The sequence below is a fragment of the Rhopalosiphum maidis genome, chromosome 1 (assembly GCF_003676215.2).
Source record: "Rhopalosiphum maidis isolate BTI-1 chromosome 1, ASM367621v3, whole genome shotgun sequence".
Classification (NCBI taxonomy): Eukaryota; Metazoa; Arthropoda; class Insecta; order Hemiptera; family Aphididae; genus Rhopalosiphum; species Rhopalosiphum maidis.
In genome coordinates this window covers 71944892-71966066 of record NC_040877.1, presented here as the reverse complement: position 1 = coordinate 71966066, position 21175 = coordinate 71944892, and the positions used below count along the sequence as shown (strand labels likewise).

The window sequence follows — 21175 nt, the reverse complement described above, 5'->3', positions numbered from 1 at the left end:
TATTATATTATTGCATGTCTGTTAATATTATATTATATGATATTATATTCGACGAGTTTACAGCACACTAAGCGGACATCAAAATATAGTACCGATTTTATAATACCAATGTTATAAAATCGTATAATATACTTATTCGAAAAGTCTAACAACGACAAATGAAGTCGTTTTGTCGGAGAAACGCAATAAATAAAGGTGGGTAAATATTTAAAACCTGCGCTCACGGCATCGACTCGTCTACAGCAGCAGCGGTCAATGGTGTATGCATCAGCCAGCAGTCAGTGTACATGGGCGGAAGTTATGACTATTTTTTTGTTTTTTATTATTTGTTTACGACTTGACGGTTTTGTATTTATATGCTATCGACGGTGGTGGTGGTGGCGAGGAGGAAAGAATGGAAATAAAAACTCGTAACCTCGTGGGGGGGGGGGGCAAATGAAAATAAATTAAACGATAATTAATTTCGGTTGTTTCTCTCTCTGCATCTCTCTCTCTCCCGCGCGCGTACTCTCTTCCCGTCGTGTTACACACGAAATCCGTGTGACGAGTTAATAAAAACATAAAACGAACAGTAATAACTAATATTACTCTCCCATTCGCGTTTCGGTGTGAAGGAATGTTGAACCGTTGTCCCGTGTTTACAATATATATGATATTATATACCTATGTCCAATGTATTATATTATACATTTATACGTATAAATACTCTTATTACGAAGGCGGTGTGTGATTTGTATACGATTGCAACGAATCTTTCGACGACGTATATCGTTTTTAATACGGTCCCCGTCGAGCAGCATCTGTGGCCATAAAAAAACCGTCTGATTCCCATCCTAAATGCTATCTTTCTACTCCTCAGCCGCCAGTGATATCCTATTTTTTGTATTTCAACTCTTATCTCGCGTTTACAACACTCTAATAATTATGATTATAATACCTTGAACGGATGTTCAATCTGTACGGTGTATATGTATGTATGTATGTATGTATGTATGTATGTGTTTTAATTCTTAGGTATTATAATATTACGCGTAACTATGGCGGTCGTTATCGCCGTGGTCGGAGTGTTAGTCGCCACTGCGTGAAAAGGGGGAAAAGCGAAGAACATATGAGTACGAACATGGCGGCGGTGTAAATATTGTTTTGTGTGCTTGTATATAATACACATACCTATACTGATTTCGTAAAATTCGTAATGCCCACGTACGCGTCGACATAATAATAATATATTATATTGTTTTATGTTAAAATATGGTGTTTGGATAACTGTAGCTTGGCGGCTTGGAGTGTCGTATGTTGTATACCTGATAAACGATGCGTTGTTTTCATTTGTAGAAGTTACATTCTTACATTTTTTTTAATTGAAATGTCTGATATTAGACAATACAATACATATTTTATATAATATTTAACTATATAAGTCTAAGTGAAAATTCGAAATTAAACTTAAGTACCTATTTTCCAGTCAAACTATTTTTTAAAAATATATAAGTATATATTAGTCAAAAACGCCGTTTTTCTCTATAAACAACAAATTGTATAACACATCATTAAAACACGGTTTACAAATAAATTACACTGAGGTTTTAATAACACATTCAGCTGATAGATTGGGGTTGACACATCCAAATTATTTATGTCTATAATTTGCAAACTATTTTGCGCTAAAAGCGGGGTAGGTAGCTTTAGTAATAACTTATAATACATGTATGCATATTATAAATGTTATACTCCGTTTTGTGTAAAAGTATTTTCTCATACATTTTCCGGTTTCTTTCGAGCGTTGGAAAACGTTAACGGGAAAAAGCCTCTGCCGAAGACTGGACCCTATTTCATATACACATATACGTATTATACATATCGCTGTATGTCTGCACGCACCGTATGCCTGCACGTGAAAACGCCGCCGAGCGGTGTATACCAGTTTTGTCGAGACGTTGGCCTCGAGCCGGTTAGGGAAAAAAAAAACGATTCACATAAATAACGCGAGCGATCTACTACATTGTATATTTTATTATACGTAGGTTAGACGCCAAGGTATACTATATAATATTATATTATAATATATCATAGTCGAACGGGGGTAATTCAGAAACAATAAAAACGTGTATAATTTGTACATATAGGTATACACTGTATAATAATTATTGTCCGATATAGTATTATAATATACTCTCTATCAAAAACGGTTTGGGGGTATAAATTATATGATAGTAGTATTATTATTATGTGTTTGTTTCGATAGAAAAACGGTTCATATGTATAGAAGCGGATCGTTAAAAAATAGGACGCGCGCAGTTTCGATCGGCTAACCGACCGACGTTCTATAATAACATAATAATTTCTCGTAACTAAACATATATATGCGTATAATATTGTAAATTATAACGATTAATATTATTTTCCTTTTCGTATTATTACTACAATCGGATATTATGCTCTCGATTTTTTTTCTTCTGCAGCAGTTCATAATATATTTTTGATATAATTTATTATTATTATTACCTTTCTCGTCGTCGTCGTTTATACGAAATTACACTTAAGTGCGGTCACAGATTCTTAGGGATTAGGGGGGGGAGGAAGGGGGCTGCAGCTGGTACAACGTTTGTATTTATAATAATACATATTATTATAACCATATTGCATTGTTCTAATTGAATGCTAAGTTATATATATTTATATATTGTTATTATAGTCGTCCACCATCGTTTTGAGTAGGTCGGGTCGATAAAATAATATATTATAGGTACCTACGTATATATAATTTTTATTTTTTTCTTTGGTTTTAAAAGCTTTGCGCACATAGTCGTTAAGGCGGATATATTAAAAACTATACGGCGGAAAGGGCTCTCACTAATGGAAAGACAACGTAATAACACGTCTACAGCTGCTGCAGCCCCACACACATTTGAACGGGGAAAAGTGTGTGCGTTAAACTGTCAATCTTTTCGGGGTCGGATAACAGTCATTACGACGACGACGACTAAAGAAGGGTCTGTTTTTAACCGCGCCTCCGGGTTTTTATTTCGAAATATATATTCCTACTATAAGGTTTCAACATTTCGTTATTACTTCTTTTGCAAATCTTTTATAGATAAAATAAAACACTCGTCTTGCACACGCATACTGCATTATAATAGTAAACACTTTGGATACCAAGTTGTCGAAAGTATTTAAATATAAAATGTATTATATTATTAGTAATTTATTATATATACTTTTGTAGCAGTTATTACGATTTCCATCGCGATATCTATATATTATTGTTTTACTATATTATGTCGATGTGCAATATTAGGTTTATGTACCTACCTAATAGTTAAGTACTTATCGAACATGCCAATATTTGGTATTTATGCGTATACGTTGCCGGTTGTGTTAAACGTAACATATTATATGTTGGGTTGGGGTATTATGCTGATTATACGAATCATAGGATATTTTACAGTCGGTTATAAGTGTTATAACATATTATATTATAAACTGTGTATGTATTACTGCAATACCGATGCATTTCATGATCATTTGTTTTAATGTACGTCTGCAGTAGTATGTCGCTATACACACGTATGAATATTGTTCGACGAGTATATAATATGCGAGTGTGGCTCAGAGGAGGAGATTGCCAAAGTTTTTGAACCGAGAGAGGGCGAAAGTCGCGTGACCCGACCGCAAAACATTAAAACCCCATCAGCGAGCGCCGCACCTGTGACTCGGCTCGTACTTTCCCGCGCTGGCAAAACTCTCGTGCGACATGTCGTACACACACACACACATGTATACTGTATATAATATATAATATATGAAAACGGAAATAAAATGTATCCGTACATAGACCCCATAGTAATGTAGACTGTAGATAAGTAACTCATAAAATATATACACGACAAGATCCATACTCCCCGACGCGTCATTTCAAATTAAAACTGTAGTGGAGAATTATAAAAAACGAGCTTTAATATATATATATGTGTATATATATCTTATAAAATATAATAAATAAGTACTTGAAACTATGTAAAGATATTTTTTTAAAACATAAAAACTGATCGAGTGTTAACCACTTCAACTATACGTTAAACATATTTAGTGAACATATAATAATCCTCAATAATTTAGAATGCTCTTAAAATTAGGTTTTCGTTCTCTCACTAGGTAAAATGTAGAAAATTAGTGTCTGTTTATAATGGAACGATCTCCAAGTCGCAGCGGCGTGCGTAAAACGAAACGACTCCAATATAATATAAGTACCTACCTGTTATAATGTATTATGTTCTCCTCGTCGTAATGTGTTTACGTGTAAACGGGGTAAAAACAACAAACCGGATCCGGGGTCTCCATATAATGTATATACACATACTTGGCGTTTTCGACTTCTTGGACGTTCATGTTCGTCGTGTACCTAATATGATTCGATTTCATTTGATTAATTCAAAGTTTACGACAACGAAGATCCACCCCGCGCCATCCGCGGTACGACAACATAATGGGACTGTCGGTTGGCGTTTCCTACGGTTTTATGAAGGTACGCTAGTTGTGCGCGCGGCGGGGGAGAAACGTTGGAAAATTTAACGACGATAATTACAGTAATAAAAACAGGTATATATATATAATGATAGTAATAGTCACTCTGTGTGACCGTGATATGTATGTGTATAATAGTATAGTATGTGTATAAACAGTAACATTTCGGTTGTCCACGAGTATATAATAATACAATATTTAATAATACGCTGCCCCGCGTCGACGAACTTTTATTGCCCGATACACGATATTATTATATTACATTATACGATATTATGTATGTTTGCAATGCCGACGCGATAATAATTAATCGTTTACTGCCCTTTGTGTTTTATACACACATGCCTACGTGTACGCATTACACAGATATTTACTTAAGCTTTACGGCCCTCGTAATAGTGTTTAGTCCGCGTGTATATACTATATAGACATATCATATAGAATCGTATACGTAAAATAATAATAATAATAATAATAAAAATTAAACTACTGTTGTCATGCTCTAACGGAACGATGCTTGTGACTAATTATAATATAAAACGTTTATCCCGCTCGGTTGTCGTGCCACGAACTCGATTTATATACGCCGCATATGACGACTGCGAGTTGTCGATTAGTGTACGTCACAAGAATCGAAGTAACGCAATAATAAAACAAATAACGTGGATAACAAAATAATATGATATAATTTACGTATATCATAGCCCATAGGACATAGACTGTTATAGTGGTCCCGCGCAGATAGTATCTCGTCTACGTTATAAATTTATAATAATATATTATACACTCGTGTATAAGTGTAATGATAATATTACAATATATCGGTAGATCATCGATGCGGTTGGTTAAACAATATTTAATACCCGCCTGCATATTATTATTATTATTATTATTATCGTCATCATATACGCGGACCCGTATATGAACGGTGGTGGTCCGTCCGCGGAAAACGACACGAGTCGTAGAAAAAAAATTGACAAGTTGCCGTTAAAAGTTCCGCCTTTAATAATTATTCCGTGGTATAATGATAATGATATGTATAAAAAACGGAAACGTATGTTTTATAAATTCGTCTATCCGTAAATATAAATAATATTTGTATGTGTACACGTACTTCTAATATTATATAAATGAATATGTGTAATTATCTCGTCGGGTTAGATACCTACCTGTTGTATGTTGTATAGTTGTGCCTCGCGTTTAACTGCGTTTAATTGGTCTCCTCGGCGGCGCATAAGTAGTCCTATTTTTATATTACATATATTAAGTATAATATATTATAGTATTATTATTATGACGCCGTGTGTATATATGTTCCACAGTATATAGATATATACCCATTATAATTTAATATGTATATAATAATATAATTATTGTTCTCGTTTCGGCAAGTGTTTGTATATACGTTCGTTTATTTTTCCTGCAATGTTAACCCGAAAAAAATTGTACCCGTCAAACGATTTGGGTTTTTTTTCGCATGCATAACACTGTAACATTATTAAAATACATAATAATGTACGGCTGTACGTGATAGTTCGGGAAGGGGGGGGGGTATCGTCCCGCGCGTTAAGCGTATTATTTAAAACCGTGCGATTTCCCGTCACACCACTACGACCTATTCCGACATTAACAACAACGAAAACAACACCACTGCATACGATATAATAATATTATATAATATCACTGTGTTTAATTATCGCTTGTGTGTATGTGTGTTTTGTGTATGTTTCCCATATTATTATAATATATCATGGCATTATACGTTTGTTTTAATTGTTTTTGTTTGGTGCATAAATCGACCGCAATTTAAAAAAAACCGCACTTGCCGCGTTCTAATTAAAAATTGCGACCGTCGGATCCTACATAGATGTATTATTATTATCATATATTAATACGACATATATAATATTATCCAATATAATAATATTATTTATTTGCAACAAACTCTCCATCACCGCCGATGATAATAATGTACGGAAATGCTACACATAAAATGTTATTTGTATGATATAATAAAAATAATAATTATTATATTATACATAACAATATATTCAGGTGGTGAGTGATTGCCGATTGGGGTTGGAAAAAAGGTTTCGCGTAGACAATGGAACAATTAGTCATTCACGCCGGGACGAGATCGCTAAACGAACTAAACGAAGTCAATATTTGATATACGTACACACTCGCTGCAAGTATATATATGGCGGTATATAAATAGTATTTAATATTATTATTGCAATGCGTACCTACCAATATATTATATATGTATATATATTATAACGCATACACGATTGTGCATAATATGTTAATCGGCATTTACGCACATTATTGTCGTCGCCCGGACAGCTGTCGATTATTATCAGTTATCACATGTTTAATGTATACGGCGTGTGCGAGAAAGAGAAAGAGAATAAGATAGAGTAAGGTTGATAAAGAAAGATAGAGATAAGTATATCTAGACGGCGGCGGAATGACGTGGCGGCGAAAGAGGAGGTTCACATAAGCACACATATCATATATATATGCGAGTATAATATGACTTTACAATGAGACTGCGTTTTGATTGTAATTGCCTATCGTTTGTGTGACGGCGCGGTTCTACCGTCAAAGTCCCCTTTGGCCGATTCCGATCGCGAATTAATGACGTCGGCCGACGACAACAACGGCAAACGGTCGTGCGGGTAATACAGTTTAGAACGCCACCGCGGCGATGACTTGTGAGAGCAGTCGGTGTCGTTGTAATTATGGTTATTATCATTATTATTTTTATTAATATTATTGTGGGCTAATGAAAAAACTTTACCAAAACAAGACTACTGTTGTAAACATTTAATAATAATGTAATGAATTATGCAAATGCCGGAGGAATTCCATCGGCGGAAACGAGACAGATGTGGAATGTAATATCATTTTTTTGAGTTATAATTAGCAGAACTTTATTTGTACGAACGCATCGCCGCCACTCGGCTTCGACTTGACTATTTGATATTGTTATTTTTTTACATGGTGATGTACTGACATGCAATATCAAAATGATAAAAAAAAAAACAGAAATACCTTATCTCTGCTTAGTTTATTGGAATAATTATTCTCGTATCTATCTTTATGCTTTAATAAGCATTGTTTCTATTCCTTTAGACGTGCGGATATATGTAGTATAATTCAATATACTTACTACGTGTATATTATATTTATAATGTCGTGTGATAATCGTGCGCGTGGCGGATTCGCGAAAATTTTAATTTTACGATCACTTTCTGCTCTGGTCACGCCTGGGCGCCCCGCGTTTTTTCAATATTTACTCGTATATTTCATGTGAATCCGGCGAAACCCTGCAATTGGATATCGTCCAAATAAAGTTGCTCGTTTCCTCCGCCGATTCTATTTGGCTCTCGACGCGTCATTTGGGTGGATAGTACGTATAATATTCCGCGTGAAAACTCGTTTTAATGTTATATAATAGTGTTGGTCATCGCAAGTATACTTATCGTGAGACTGAGTTACCACGATATCCAACTTCAAGTGACAGACACGACAACGTGAGATGTACAATATCGTATTGTTGCAATAGGTCGTTTCGAATATACTATTAACTTATACAAAGTGTAAAAATTATACTCATCTCAATTGACAGACTTACTATAATACTATCTCTATGACCTATGTATTAGAAACTGTATCAGGAGCTGCTGATGATACAAATAATTTAGACGCGCGCTTATAAAGTTATAAATAATATATCATCATCAAGGTCGTAGCGAAATCCTCGCGATATGTATTGTATAGCACAGCATCACCTGCAGTGACCACGAGTTCTATACCGCACGCTAACCGTTGTCAAATTTATTTTGTGTGTATTGGACATTGGTCGTCGGAGCAGGAAGTTTGCCACAATACCATATTATATATTATATTATATTGTAGTAGTCCGTCATCGCCTGCATATTCACTTTACAGAATACATTTGTACGTGTATATGTCAGTTGAATGTGTCATGTGTATAGTGTATACTTGATTCAAAATTATATTCTCTCGCACATATTTCGCGGATAATATAATATTTAAGCCGCCACAGTTTTGCTGAAGGCCATCGGTCACCGCAGGAGACGAGTCTTCTTCTATACTCCGTCGTCGTGTCTCGTAACTTCCGAGAACTATTCGCGAGTGCATCGTGTGCGTTTCGGGACGATTGATTTATGAAGGTTTGTGACGTGAATAATAAAACCAGTTCGTGAAATTAGAAAACCATTGAAGGATAACAAATTCCAGACCACCACTGCGACCCTTGTTAGCGTATACAACACGCCTTATAATAAATACATAGTGTCCGACGGTAGAGGTGGCTTATATTTACGCGTATTAAATACAATGTTATTGCGCGTTTTGTCAAAAACCGAAAATGTAATATTCCCTGGAACCCTATTCTGTCACCCTCGCCCGGCCCCCGCGAACAGATGGTCGACTGCAACGGCCGGCATCTTGTATATATACATTAAACATGCGCGAAACGCACAAAAGGCCAATACACACTGCACGCACGACTGGATGGTTATATAGAAAAGCTGACGTTTGTGTCGACTTCGTTGCCCGACCGAGGAGAAAATCTCTCGCGCTCGTTTAATTTGATCGTACACATATATATATATGTGATATATATACCACCCCGGGGGTGCCCGCCGCCTAGCCAGATAATACTCGACATATATGTACACTCACCATATATATGTATAGCCTCGAGGGTCGTGACTTGCGGGGGTGCGCGGGACTGTGGACTCGGGCGACCGGTCGGGGTCGATTCAGCAGAAAAACTGACAATTTATTTGTCTCCCGAAAACAACACTGTATATTATATATATAATACCCTTTTTCCCTCGATTTTCGTTTACAATAAAACCCAAATATATTTACGGCCCCGTTTATATTATATAATGTATATGTACAATATAAAACTGTACTGTGCGTATCATCCCTTATAAATACACACAGCACGCGATGATAATCACTGCTTTGCGTTTATCTATATGTATATAAAATAATGTATATTTATCAACTGCAGGGTGACACGACCTTGCAGAAGTTGTTTTCTGAGTTTTCTCTCGCCAGACATCACCCCGGGGACAGATAATATTATATTATATTATATTATTAATATATTTTTATTATAGTTCGATTATCGGTCTCTCTATCTTTAATTTAATATCATACAAAATATTTTATTCGCATACGGCGTGTGAACTTTTTCTGCTTTAGGCGGACAGCTGCAGTTATTACCATATATTTGCGGTCCGATCCGTGGCTTTGCACACAATAATAATTTACATTATTATACTCGAAAAAGTTTCCATTGATCAAACAATAATATCGTTAATAATTAAGGCCGTCTGCGTGTTTATATATTTTAATATGGCAGTATTTTACGTGGCGTGAATCCCAAAAATGTGTGCAGCGTTTTGGTTATCTCCTACATTTTCGATCGTTTATTGTGCTAATAAACCGATTATACGCAATATACAATAATATTATACGTACAATGGGGTACCTAACGTACGTAATTTCGTGTACATTGAACGAAAGTGAAGTCTGTATAATCGGCCACAGCTGCAGCACTAATAATAAAAATAAAAATAATAATCGAGTGACTTGCACATACAACATACATTATATATCTAATGCGATATCGTCGTACACTATAGTGGAAACGACGCGGCAGCGGATGCGTAGACCCAATAATGGCACTTGTGCGTTATGATATTATGTCCGCGCACGTACGTAAATATAAAATAATAATTTTGTTTTTTTTTTCATTGAAAACGCTTTGGTTATACTGATATACAGCCATAAAATTAATGACGTTTTGGTATCTATCGTTAATCTGATTTTACTGCAACGGAGTTATAAAAAAGGCCACATGGCCGAAAATTGTACCGGTGAAGCGAATGACGTTATGTATTTATGTGTATGCTTTTATTAATCTAATATACATAGTATTATTATATAAATCATCGAATTTAATATTATGTCCGAATGTAAACCGCAATGAAGTGTAAGATGGTTTTCAAATACGTATGAGTATTATATTAATAAACTTGTCACAAACTAATGGTACATATATATAAGTACATTATATTAGCATCTATATTTTATATATTTCAAAAACCGATAAATTGCATTCACAGCTCGGGCTACACTCTGGAATATCGGCACACCGAGGTTAAAATTTTGACTTGAAAATATTTTTTTATTTTTATTGGTTATTTATATAAATATAATATTATCTTAGACCTTAGTATACTTATTACTTAATTTTCTTTTAAACACACCACCACCACTATATGTGGTACGTCAATGATTTGATCACTCGAAATATTATCGCTTTTTTCTTCACCACGAAGTAGTTAGAATAACGATAATAATATTTTTTCTTCTGCAGTTTGTGTGGAATATATATATTTATCAGGTGAAACATGAACGACCTTAACTATGCAACACACATTGCTATAATACATCCTCTCGCGTTCACAAAAGAGTACGTTGCGTCCCGCGTAATCTGCAGAGGAGAACAAAGCTCTTCCGGCGGCGGTACCGCGCGAAACTTTCGTAATAGCCTTTGGAATGTTATTATAAAGTTTTCACGTCCCCATCGGTGCTGGGCGATTGAACGAAAGGTGGGGGGAGACGTTCTAAAAACAAAACATTAACGAATCTACGCCGCCGAGTTAATTTCGTCCCTTTATTACGAGCCATTTCCCGACTCTCTCGCTCGATGTCCTTGCTGCGTTGTTCAGAGTATATAATATATATACAGTTTATTGTTATTATTATTATTATTATTATTATTATATTCCATTTTACGCATGTGTGTACTATGTTACGAATGTTATATATTGGTTTGTTGTATACTGTCTTTGTGTAATTATGTATGTAACAACGTCAAAATTATTTAAAACTGTATAAAAGATTCAGTTGGCTTTAAGCCTCAAACTATATACTTTTGTCAAATTTCCTGCAGTATAATTGTATTTATTTACTGAAACCTGCAGATCTAGTTGATAAATTTAAGTGACCAAAATTAACAGAAATATAAAGCATAATTTTATATAATTTTATACTAAACTTCATCATATTACAATTTTTAAACGTACATTATTAACAATTTAAAGCTTATATTATACTATTATAATGTGTATTTTTGTATAATTAAAAACGCCGCGGAACAAAAGTATATAAATCGTATTATTTTTTATAAATACAATTTTTTCTATAAACACATGACCTGAGTGCAAATGATGAGTAGGGTAGACCGACCGCGTGGGATGACACGTTAAAGAATTTTTATCCGATATACTAGCGATAAACAACACCGGTAGAATTAAATCTGTATAGTTAAAAATACTTTATAAATTATGGGCGTAATTTTGTAGAAAAATAAAAAAAATTGCCGTTATTAACTTTTTTTTTTGTGTGTCCAAATCGGAAAAGGGGAAAAAAAACAACTACGAAATCGCCGTGCTCGCGAATTTCCCGAGGGGGCAACTTTTTAGGGAGGGTTTTTGCATTTTTATTGCCTCACCGCGGTTTCCGATGTCCGATGTGCGCCTCTCTTTGATTTATATACCAATTAAAAACAAGTCGGGGAAGTATGAAAAAAAAAAAAAATAAAGCAACAATGGAACTACATGCTAATTAGTCCTTTTTTTCGAATACCACTTGGCGAATCGAATTGCTCTGGCAAGAGCCGTGCATTTTAAATTATTGTATATATTATTATACCTACATATTATTATGTAGGTAAATAAAATATCAAATATATAATCTATTTGCAGAAGTCTGCAATATATAAAATACAAATTTGTGTTGTTGTCCCTTACCGAGTATAACGCAAATGTTTTTATGATATCAACAAAAGAAAAACTTAGGCTCCGCAGAATAATACCACCTTATTGTTGCATGTATACATATATATAATATACAGATATTATTACTATAAAAAATACATTATTGATGCAGTTATTAGGAGTGTCATTTCGCAACTATATGGTATCATGATGTATGATATGTCGTATTATTAGAAAATTCTTTTTTTTTTTTAAATTTCTTTATTATACGTTGAAAAATATATACATAACTATAAGTTCTTTACCAACGTGTAAGCTCAATCAGCTATATATTATAAATATATAGTTATATAGATACTGTTATTGCACGAGTAATACGGCGTTCGTGATTCAGTGTTTTCACTACAAATCGGATAGTTATATATAATATAATCTCGTCCACCAGTCATTTGCCAATCATAATTTATTGCAATAAGTACAGACTCTTCCATAATATTAATATGATTTCTATGTACTGTTTCTGAAAATCAGAATAGCTTTCATCGCTTTCTGTACTTGCTCGGGATGTAAAATATACATATGTATGTATAATATATAAATACGTAATGTTGGGCATTGAATATACTCTTGTTAATTCGCCGTAATATAACGGGACGGGATTTAGAAGGGGCCTTATGTGAGCGCGCGCGTGAGTGTGTGTTCGCATATTATATACGTATATATAGTGACAAATGCCAATTAAACCGAGCGCGGTGCTATTGTTTTTCGTTTTCCAAGGTTGAGACGGTTTGGTGGGTGCGGAAACTGCGCGCCGGTAACGCTAACGTGTTCCGAAAGCTATTATATTATACATATATATATACGTGAATCTATCCGAATCGCCGTCAAAGCTTTGTCCCCGCGGTCGTTGTTGCCCGGAAGTTTTGCCGTTTGAAATATACGGTATTTTTATCTTCGATAAAATATATAATATCAGATCCCTTTGACGATGATTTGAATAACTATGCAGGTCTCTTCGTATAACCGTCGTATTCATTTTTACCGGTCAGTTGTTATAGTATACACCTATATTAATGTCGTTGTGATGATATTATAACGACGTGACAACTTTTTTATATAATAGTCCTCGTCAATATAACATTATTATTATGTGTACAAATCATTGTTTGAAAATATGATCTCCCTTCAAATATTTATATATACATTATATAATTATAAAGAACTATAGAATCGATTACAATAAACTATATACTGTAATCTCTTTTTTTTATTTCGCTTTTATTTTCTACAAGTCTTATTAACATCGAAAAATATGACTTGTGACAAAAAAATTTCTACATGTGATTCTTTGCGGTTTGTCATTTTTTTCGTGCCTACGTTTAAATATTACATGTTTTTGAACAAAAAAAATTATATGATCCTGCAGTGAAAAATGCGTATTTGCGATGTTCTATATTCTATAAAGTACGTACATATACTATTTTCTGTTTTTATATATATATACCTGTATAGTACCTATTTGCAGTATACCGTGGTAATTCACTCGTCCTTTGAAATCGTAGGATTTCTAATTATATTACGCCTTGACGTCAACGTATTGCATAGGTACATACATTCAAGCTATATAGCTGGTTAATTATAGCAAACTAGAAGTTTCGCGACCCAAAAGGTATATAATCAACGTAATACGATACGTACATATATAGGGTGTTTTTCCAACGAATATCGTTGAAATGGACCAACAATAATATTTTTAGAGTTTTTTTTCATCTTTATAAAAAAAATTGGTTTTAGCTCACTTTTTCATTAAGTATGCTTATCTCAGTAAGGAATTTTTTTGTAGAAACTCTCAGTATATATTTTATTAGGCGTTTCCAAAAAATATATTTCGAGCTTTCCGGGTATATATATATATGGTACGGTGTAAACTTTATTAGAATAATTCATCGTCGAGAAAAAGCATTCGATCATTGATAATTTAATATGCCCAACACCTATAAAATACACCATATTATTAATACTAAATAGTATAGTCTACTAAATATTATGAAAATGTCTTAAGTACATGCGAATAAGTATAGTTCAAATCGTTTTATAAGAATTTGTAAACGGTATTCTATTTCACTGGGTTTCCTGTCTAAATAAATGCATATTAATATTACACATTTAAGTAACACATAAAAATATCATCGTTCGCGGTGTGTACCTATACCAATGGCACAAACGTTACTATAATATTATATAATATGTATTATTGTATCTCTGTTGTTACGAGTACTCGATGGGATTAAAAGATACTCCTTTGATTGTTCGTTTGTTGCTGCAGTCATCGAAATCAACTCCTACTCTCCCGCTCCATGACACTGAATATCACATAAATATATATGTACGCATGTAATTCCCTACAGACTCTATATAGTTCCTAGGCACAAAGTCAATTCCCCAAACGGGGGAGGGTATACATTATTATATATTTTATGTATAGACACGTATATAGAATATATATGATTTAATATTATATAGCATTAGTCATCTCCGGTTTCTCTTCCTTTTGGAAAAACTTAGAAACTCGTATATTATACTGTACAATTACCTATGCATACTAATGTATACATTATTAATAACTCGATTCTTGTCGTTTATGTTTTAGTTGGTGCCCAGAGATGTCGAAGCCACAGAATGTGAGAAGAAATCGGACTGCTGGAAGGTGAGTCTTTTTTTCACATATTTACTTATTGGTGAAGAATTTGTCTAAAACCCCACTTAAATATATACAATTTAACCCAGAGATATCTTTGCATTATTATTAATGAATACAGTTTAAAATATTATTTACATAATAAAAGGCAATATACTAATATATAGTATTTTATTAATAAAAAACGCACCTAAACTGTTAAATCGAGTTTGGACAATATTATAGTAAACGTTCTTCGCGTATATTACACTATTACATGTAACAAATATTATGTATAATAAATTATATTTCTATGTTATAGACACTATGTAACAAAATCAAATCGTTATGTATTAATAATAAAGTGCCATAGAATTTTTTCCATTATCAAGTGAATAAAAATAATTGAAATCCACTCCTGCCCGTGTGTCTTTTTAATACATTTCTATAACGCGTTCGTCGCAACTATAATATTATATTATATATTGTCATCGTTGTATCGATGTTATATCTCGGAGAAAACTGTACCTATATCTATTTTTATAGTACACATTACAGCGCGTAATATAGTTTCTTCCCCTTCTCTGCGACTCGACGTGTACATAACATAATACATAATGTGCACACTTGGTGCGAACATTTTACACATCGTTTGAGCGCCGTAATTGTCGTCACCATCGTCTCTGCGATATAATAATAATCATATCAGATGTGTACGATTATTATATCCAATAACCACTCGCATTTTGTAAACGTGTATAATTTATACACATTACGAGTTAAATGTATACATGTTATAGCCGTATACTCCGAGACTAATTTACGGCGGTTTTGTGCAGCAGTGGACACATACTGCCAGTTATTATGTACAGTCGAATCGTCGCTAACAATCTTCGGTGGATAGCAGGAAATCCTAATATGTGACATTCGGTACATTTTTCTTTGCAAATCGATAGTACAATATAAGTATATACTTATATATACATATATTATACTGCACACGAACTCCCGCAGTGACATTGTATATATACGACGTATATCGCGGGTGTGTTTGTGTGTGCGTTCGCGTTGCCGCGGCGGAGTAGTTGAACCCTGGAAACGTGGTGAATGGCTGTAGCACTGCGCTGAGACATTCACACCTGGTTTTTCACCTCGGAAATTGGCCTTTTACGCACCACCGCCTTTTTTTTACGATTATTATTATTATTATACGCCCACTAAACGCGTTATGTTTTGTGTGTTGTATATACGTGTGTGTATGAGCTCGGCAATTGGTTTTCGAATACAAAAAGAGCAAACAAACCGTCTTATTTGTGGGGTTGGCGTATAATAGATATATATGTATGTATATAGGTATAGGCAGGTTATATGTACGGTGGTTATAGCCGCATATTTGCCATAATCCGTCGTCGAAAAAAGAACGCGTTAAGGCGTAATAATATGCGAGCCTGTTTGGTCGCAACCAGGTGCTGCGCCGTCTCGCCCGTCCGTCGCGGTGTATATATATGTATACGTATAATATAATAATAATAATAATATTATATACATTAGTATATTATTGTTATGCGCGTACATTATAACGTACGATTGTGTGCGCTTATGCGAGCCAAGGAATTCCAAGGGATTTGACCCGTATACGAGTTTTTTTTTTCCTGACACCTTTATAATATTTCTATTGAAATAAACAAATACGTACGGCCTCGTTATGCCATACCGTCGTCGTCGCACCCCGGTCGGAATAATATTATTAGTCACGGTCGCTACCGCGCATGGTATATCCGCTCCTTTGTCGCTCATCATGATATGTATATATATATATATATATATATATATATATATATATATATATATATATATATGTTATATATACCTTATTCCTACCCAGGTATCCATACCACCGCGAATTATAAACGTATTTGTCATGCGGATTTATTACCGCCCTTTGTTATGTTTTGAAAGATTTCGCGCATCTGCTCTGCTAGGTTTATGTGCGCGCGCATGTCAATCTCTTGACTGTTTGATTGCACGTCACCCACCGGGCCGGCACGAAAAACGACATAACGATTTCGGACATCCGCCGTGAGATACTTTTTATGGAACTTTGCAGCTGACCCGGGCGAGTTATAATATAATAATATTAGATGTCATAGTATAGTAGGTATATTACTTACAAAGACGAAAATATTTTACGGGTCGTTAGGCATGGTAGGTATACGGCGGGTGCGGAACGACCGATGGGCACGTCGAAACGGATTTTTGCGCGTTATTCGACTCTCCGAAGCCTTTTCAACGTTTGCGATCCGTCTCGTTTTATATTTCAGGTGGATTTCGTTGGCTTGATTCGGCACGGCGGTAGTTTATAGGTGGAGAAATAAAGCCGCGTTATCATGGTCGTTGAATTTCCTGCTGAAAACTCTCTGACATCAACGATCTCATATTTTCGGAACATGAATCGAGCTTGTTTGTTGAGCCTGCCGCTGCATCAACCGTTTTTTAACGACCGACACACGCATCCCATTTACTATGGTATACGCTAACACAGAATATATAAATAATATAATATATCGATGTAAATATTATAACATTTAACGTATGCATGTATAAATAGCTCGAAGTACGGGACGAATGTAGTGTTGGCGTAAATACCGAGACCGCGCGTCGTCGTTGAACCCTCTCTCGTCGAAATAAAAGGTCAGAATGCGTGAGAGTGAAATCATAACCGTGTTAAAAGCTGCAGGGGATATTCGACGTAATTATTAAAATCATTGGTCAAATGCTGCGTTATGTATTATTACATATAGTGTAAGCGTGTAGTATACTCGTGTTATGTTATACCTATATGTTTCTGATGAATATTATAATATATATACAGTACCCCACCTATATTAAATATGCATCGTTTATGTAGTATATTATTTACACTTCTACTTAGTTAGTATATAGTATATAGGGGTGTCATAGGTTTACTCAATTATTTATGAAAAATTTTTTTTTTTATTTTTTTTGTCGATACTTCGCATTATAGGTCAGTGCATAATATTAGGTATTATTATGTACATACAAAATACTTATACAGAAAATGACACTTAAAACGTCTTTCGTATGAACATTCATTGGGACCGTATATAAACGTACAAATCGAATCGATTAATATCCATGCAATATAAAAACGGCGATCGGTGTTTTATGTTTTTTCTTTATAAAAAAACGTTTTTACCTGGCGCAGTAAAAGGTTTTTCGAGTCCCATAATCGGAGATTAAATTTGTCGGTCGGGTTTCTTACTGACATGAAAAACACAAGCTTTCCGAAACAGATACAAATGGATTCGTGACGATTATATACGTATTATTTTATGATAATATATTATACTGAAAATTATTATATTAGTGGAGGAAATAAAACATGTGTCGATTACGTACGCGTATATATATATATGTACACGATGGTATAATGCATAGTGTGTTTCGTTTCATTTGTCAGTGGGTTCCGTTTCCAACCCTCGCGAGCAATCAAAACAGTTTCTGTTTATCGTCTCGGCATTGCAGCGCAGCCCCATCATCCGAGGGTCACACACAACATTATTATTTTTATTTCATCCCGTATGCAGACGGTCATGGTTGCGACTCTGGTAGCTAATATACTGTATTAGATATAATATAATTTGGTCGGTCTCTTTTTCTCCTCGTCCGTTCTTGGTATACGCTTTGATAACGAGCACTCGAGCGTGGTGTGTGATGTGTGTGTATAGTGTGGGCGCTTCAACGTTAGTATGTATACCTCAGACTTTAGTATCTAGTACACGATTAGACGGTGTATCGAGAAAAGCAAAAAAATCCAAACGAGTCATAGGTACATAACATGCACGTATATGCTGATATGGGATTGGTTATGCCGAGTTTCTACGTCGCTAGCCGAATTTTCCTCATACTGCAGCATATAATTGAATTTACTACGAAGTTAACTGATTCATATATCTTATCGCTTAGCCAAATATTTACCCACTAGTTGAAGATCTTAAGTTAGTTATTAAAGTTTAATTTTAAATAATTATTTGCAGGATAAAATCATATTTAGCATGTATGTGTATAATTCGTATAATCAAACTAAATACATATATGGTGAGTAAGTAACAGTTCATATATATAATAAACTACACCGAATATAGTATTATGAAGTTTATTATCATTATTATATTTCTAAGTATAAAACAAAAGTTGTATTTATACTTATACTTTCTTCTTTGTTGAGTCGATAGCGTCGTGAGAATTACTTTCATAATACTTTGGAGTAATTTTAATACCTATATATTTTCAGAAGAAAACTAATTTGGAAACGTGTATGTATGGTACTGTGGCCCTTAGATTGTTCGCAATCGCTTTAGATCTGAGACCTCGTGGGACGCTACATATAACCCATTTTCAAAGGGTTTTTGACCATACATTATATATATATATTGATACATGGACCAAACCTTTATAAAATAATAATATATAAATTGTATTATCTCGCCGCGCGTGAATTCAGCTGTAAACGAAACAATGCACACGATTCAAATTTAAACGGCAGTCGATATGATTAAATTACTGTGTATTCTATCGACGAGTGTATTTCATTTTCAATTTCGTCGATTAGAATAATAATATGTCATATTTTGGACGGTTGAATGTATAATAATATATATAATATGTTTTTCGTATTTGTACGGTATGCATATATTATTCGCGGAAATAGATTTCACCAGGGCGTGAATATTCTTCAACGGAATCGTATTTAATCGACCGTGATTCCGGAATAATTTATTGTTTAAGTATATAAAAGCGCGTTGACCTAAAAAAGTTTGAAAATCCTGCAGAGACATTTTTGTAATATATTTTTTTTTATAATATTTCAAGTAGTAGTCGATCGATAAGTGTAAAAAAACCGTACAGCCTATTATATATCGGTAAAGATTTTGGCGTTTAAAACTTTTTAGTGAATACGTTTTGGTTATTGTACGTAACATTATGTAATTTATTATGACGTGTAATATGTTTTATAAAAATATTTTTCGATGTCAGCAACATATTTATTATTATGAGCATATATGCTTGCCGATTTGTATTCCACGCACATATTATAATATAATAATACGACCAGCAGCAGTCGACCGTTGACATGCACTGAGAGACCTACCCAAAACATATATTTATGTGTAAAACGATTTCAAACGTATAAAATATACATAATAAATACATACCAGGTCGATGATGGGATGAACGACACGATAAGGAGGATATTTTTTATTTTTACTAAATCTTTTTCGCTCATACTGATGATGATATTTTATAGTTTGTCACTTTGCAACAGTGTGTGTGAAAGTTCATTTGGGATTAGGAATTATACTTGTCGGATAACGACGACGACGATGACTATGACGTCGTTCATGTGTATATCACGCTGTTTCGTACCTGTATATTATAAAATCGTTCTTCTCCCGTGGTTTTACCGAAATACTATAGTTATCGCGTGTAGGATTTTTTTCGCGCGGGCAGTCTTTCACAAAAATGTGCACACAAAACGAACGTAATAAAATTTAACGACATGAATAAAAATTCAGAACAATAACGAACGGATTTGCGGTACACAAATATATATTATACATATTATAGTCTCCATAGTATAAAATTAAAAGTTTAAAAAAATAAATAAATAGTAAGCTATCGCATAATAATGAGTGCGAATTTATACTCTAAATTTAATGTACACGCGTAATAAAGATTTAACGACCTGTGCAGCGCGCGGTGACACATATTAACTGTGCGACAACGCCGCAATTAATAATAATAGCCGCTCGACAACGGTAACAAGTGGTTTTTTTTTTAAAAGTAGTATGTATAGACGTGGACCTACTTATATACAGAGTGAGGCCACATATTCCTTTAACGCGGGAAAACGCGATTAATTACTCTGTATATGCTTATGTGATGTATAATATAGTTTCGCATTAACAGGGATTCGAGACAAATTAAAAGCCTAAAACGTCAACGGCGACTGCCTATATATATATTCGGCAGATGGTGCCGCAATCAGTAAATATGTAAAAATTAACAATGATAAAATAATAATAGTGTTTTTTTATCAACCCTAAATAATAGACGT

The 21175-nt window shown here is 34.2% G+C and overlaps 1 protein-coding gene across 1 annotated transcript in view; it reads left to right on the top strand.

Moving 5' to 3' along the window:
- LOC113558264 overlaps nucleotides 1-21175 on the top strand; it is a 112682-nt gene that overhangs the window by 23637 nt on the left and 67870 nt on the right. Inside the window, exon 2 of the mRNA XM_026963742.1 lies at nucleotides 15010-15066. Within this exon, the coding sequence (XP_026819543.1) occupies nucleotides 15010-15066 (57 nt within the window). The remainder of the gene's footprint in view (nucleotides 1-15009; nucleotides 15067-21175) is intronic.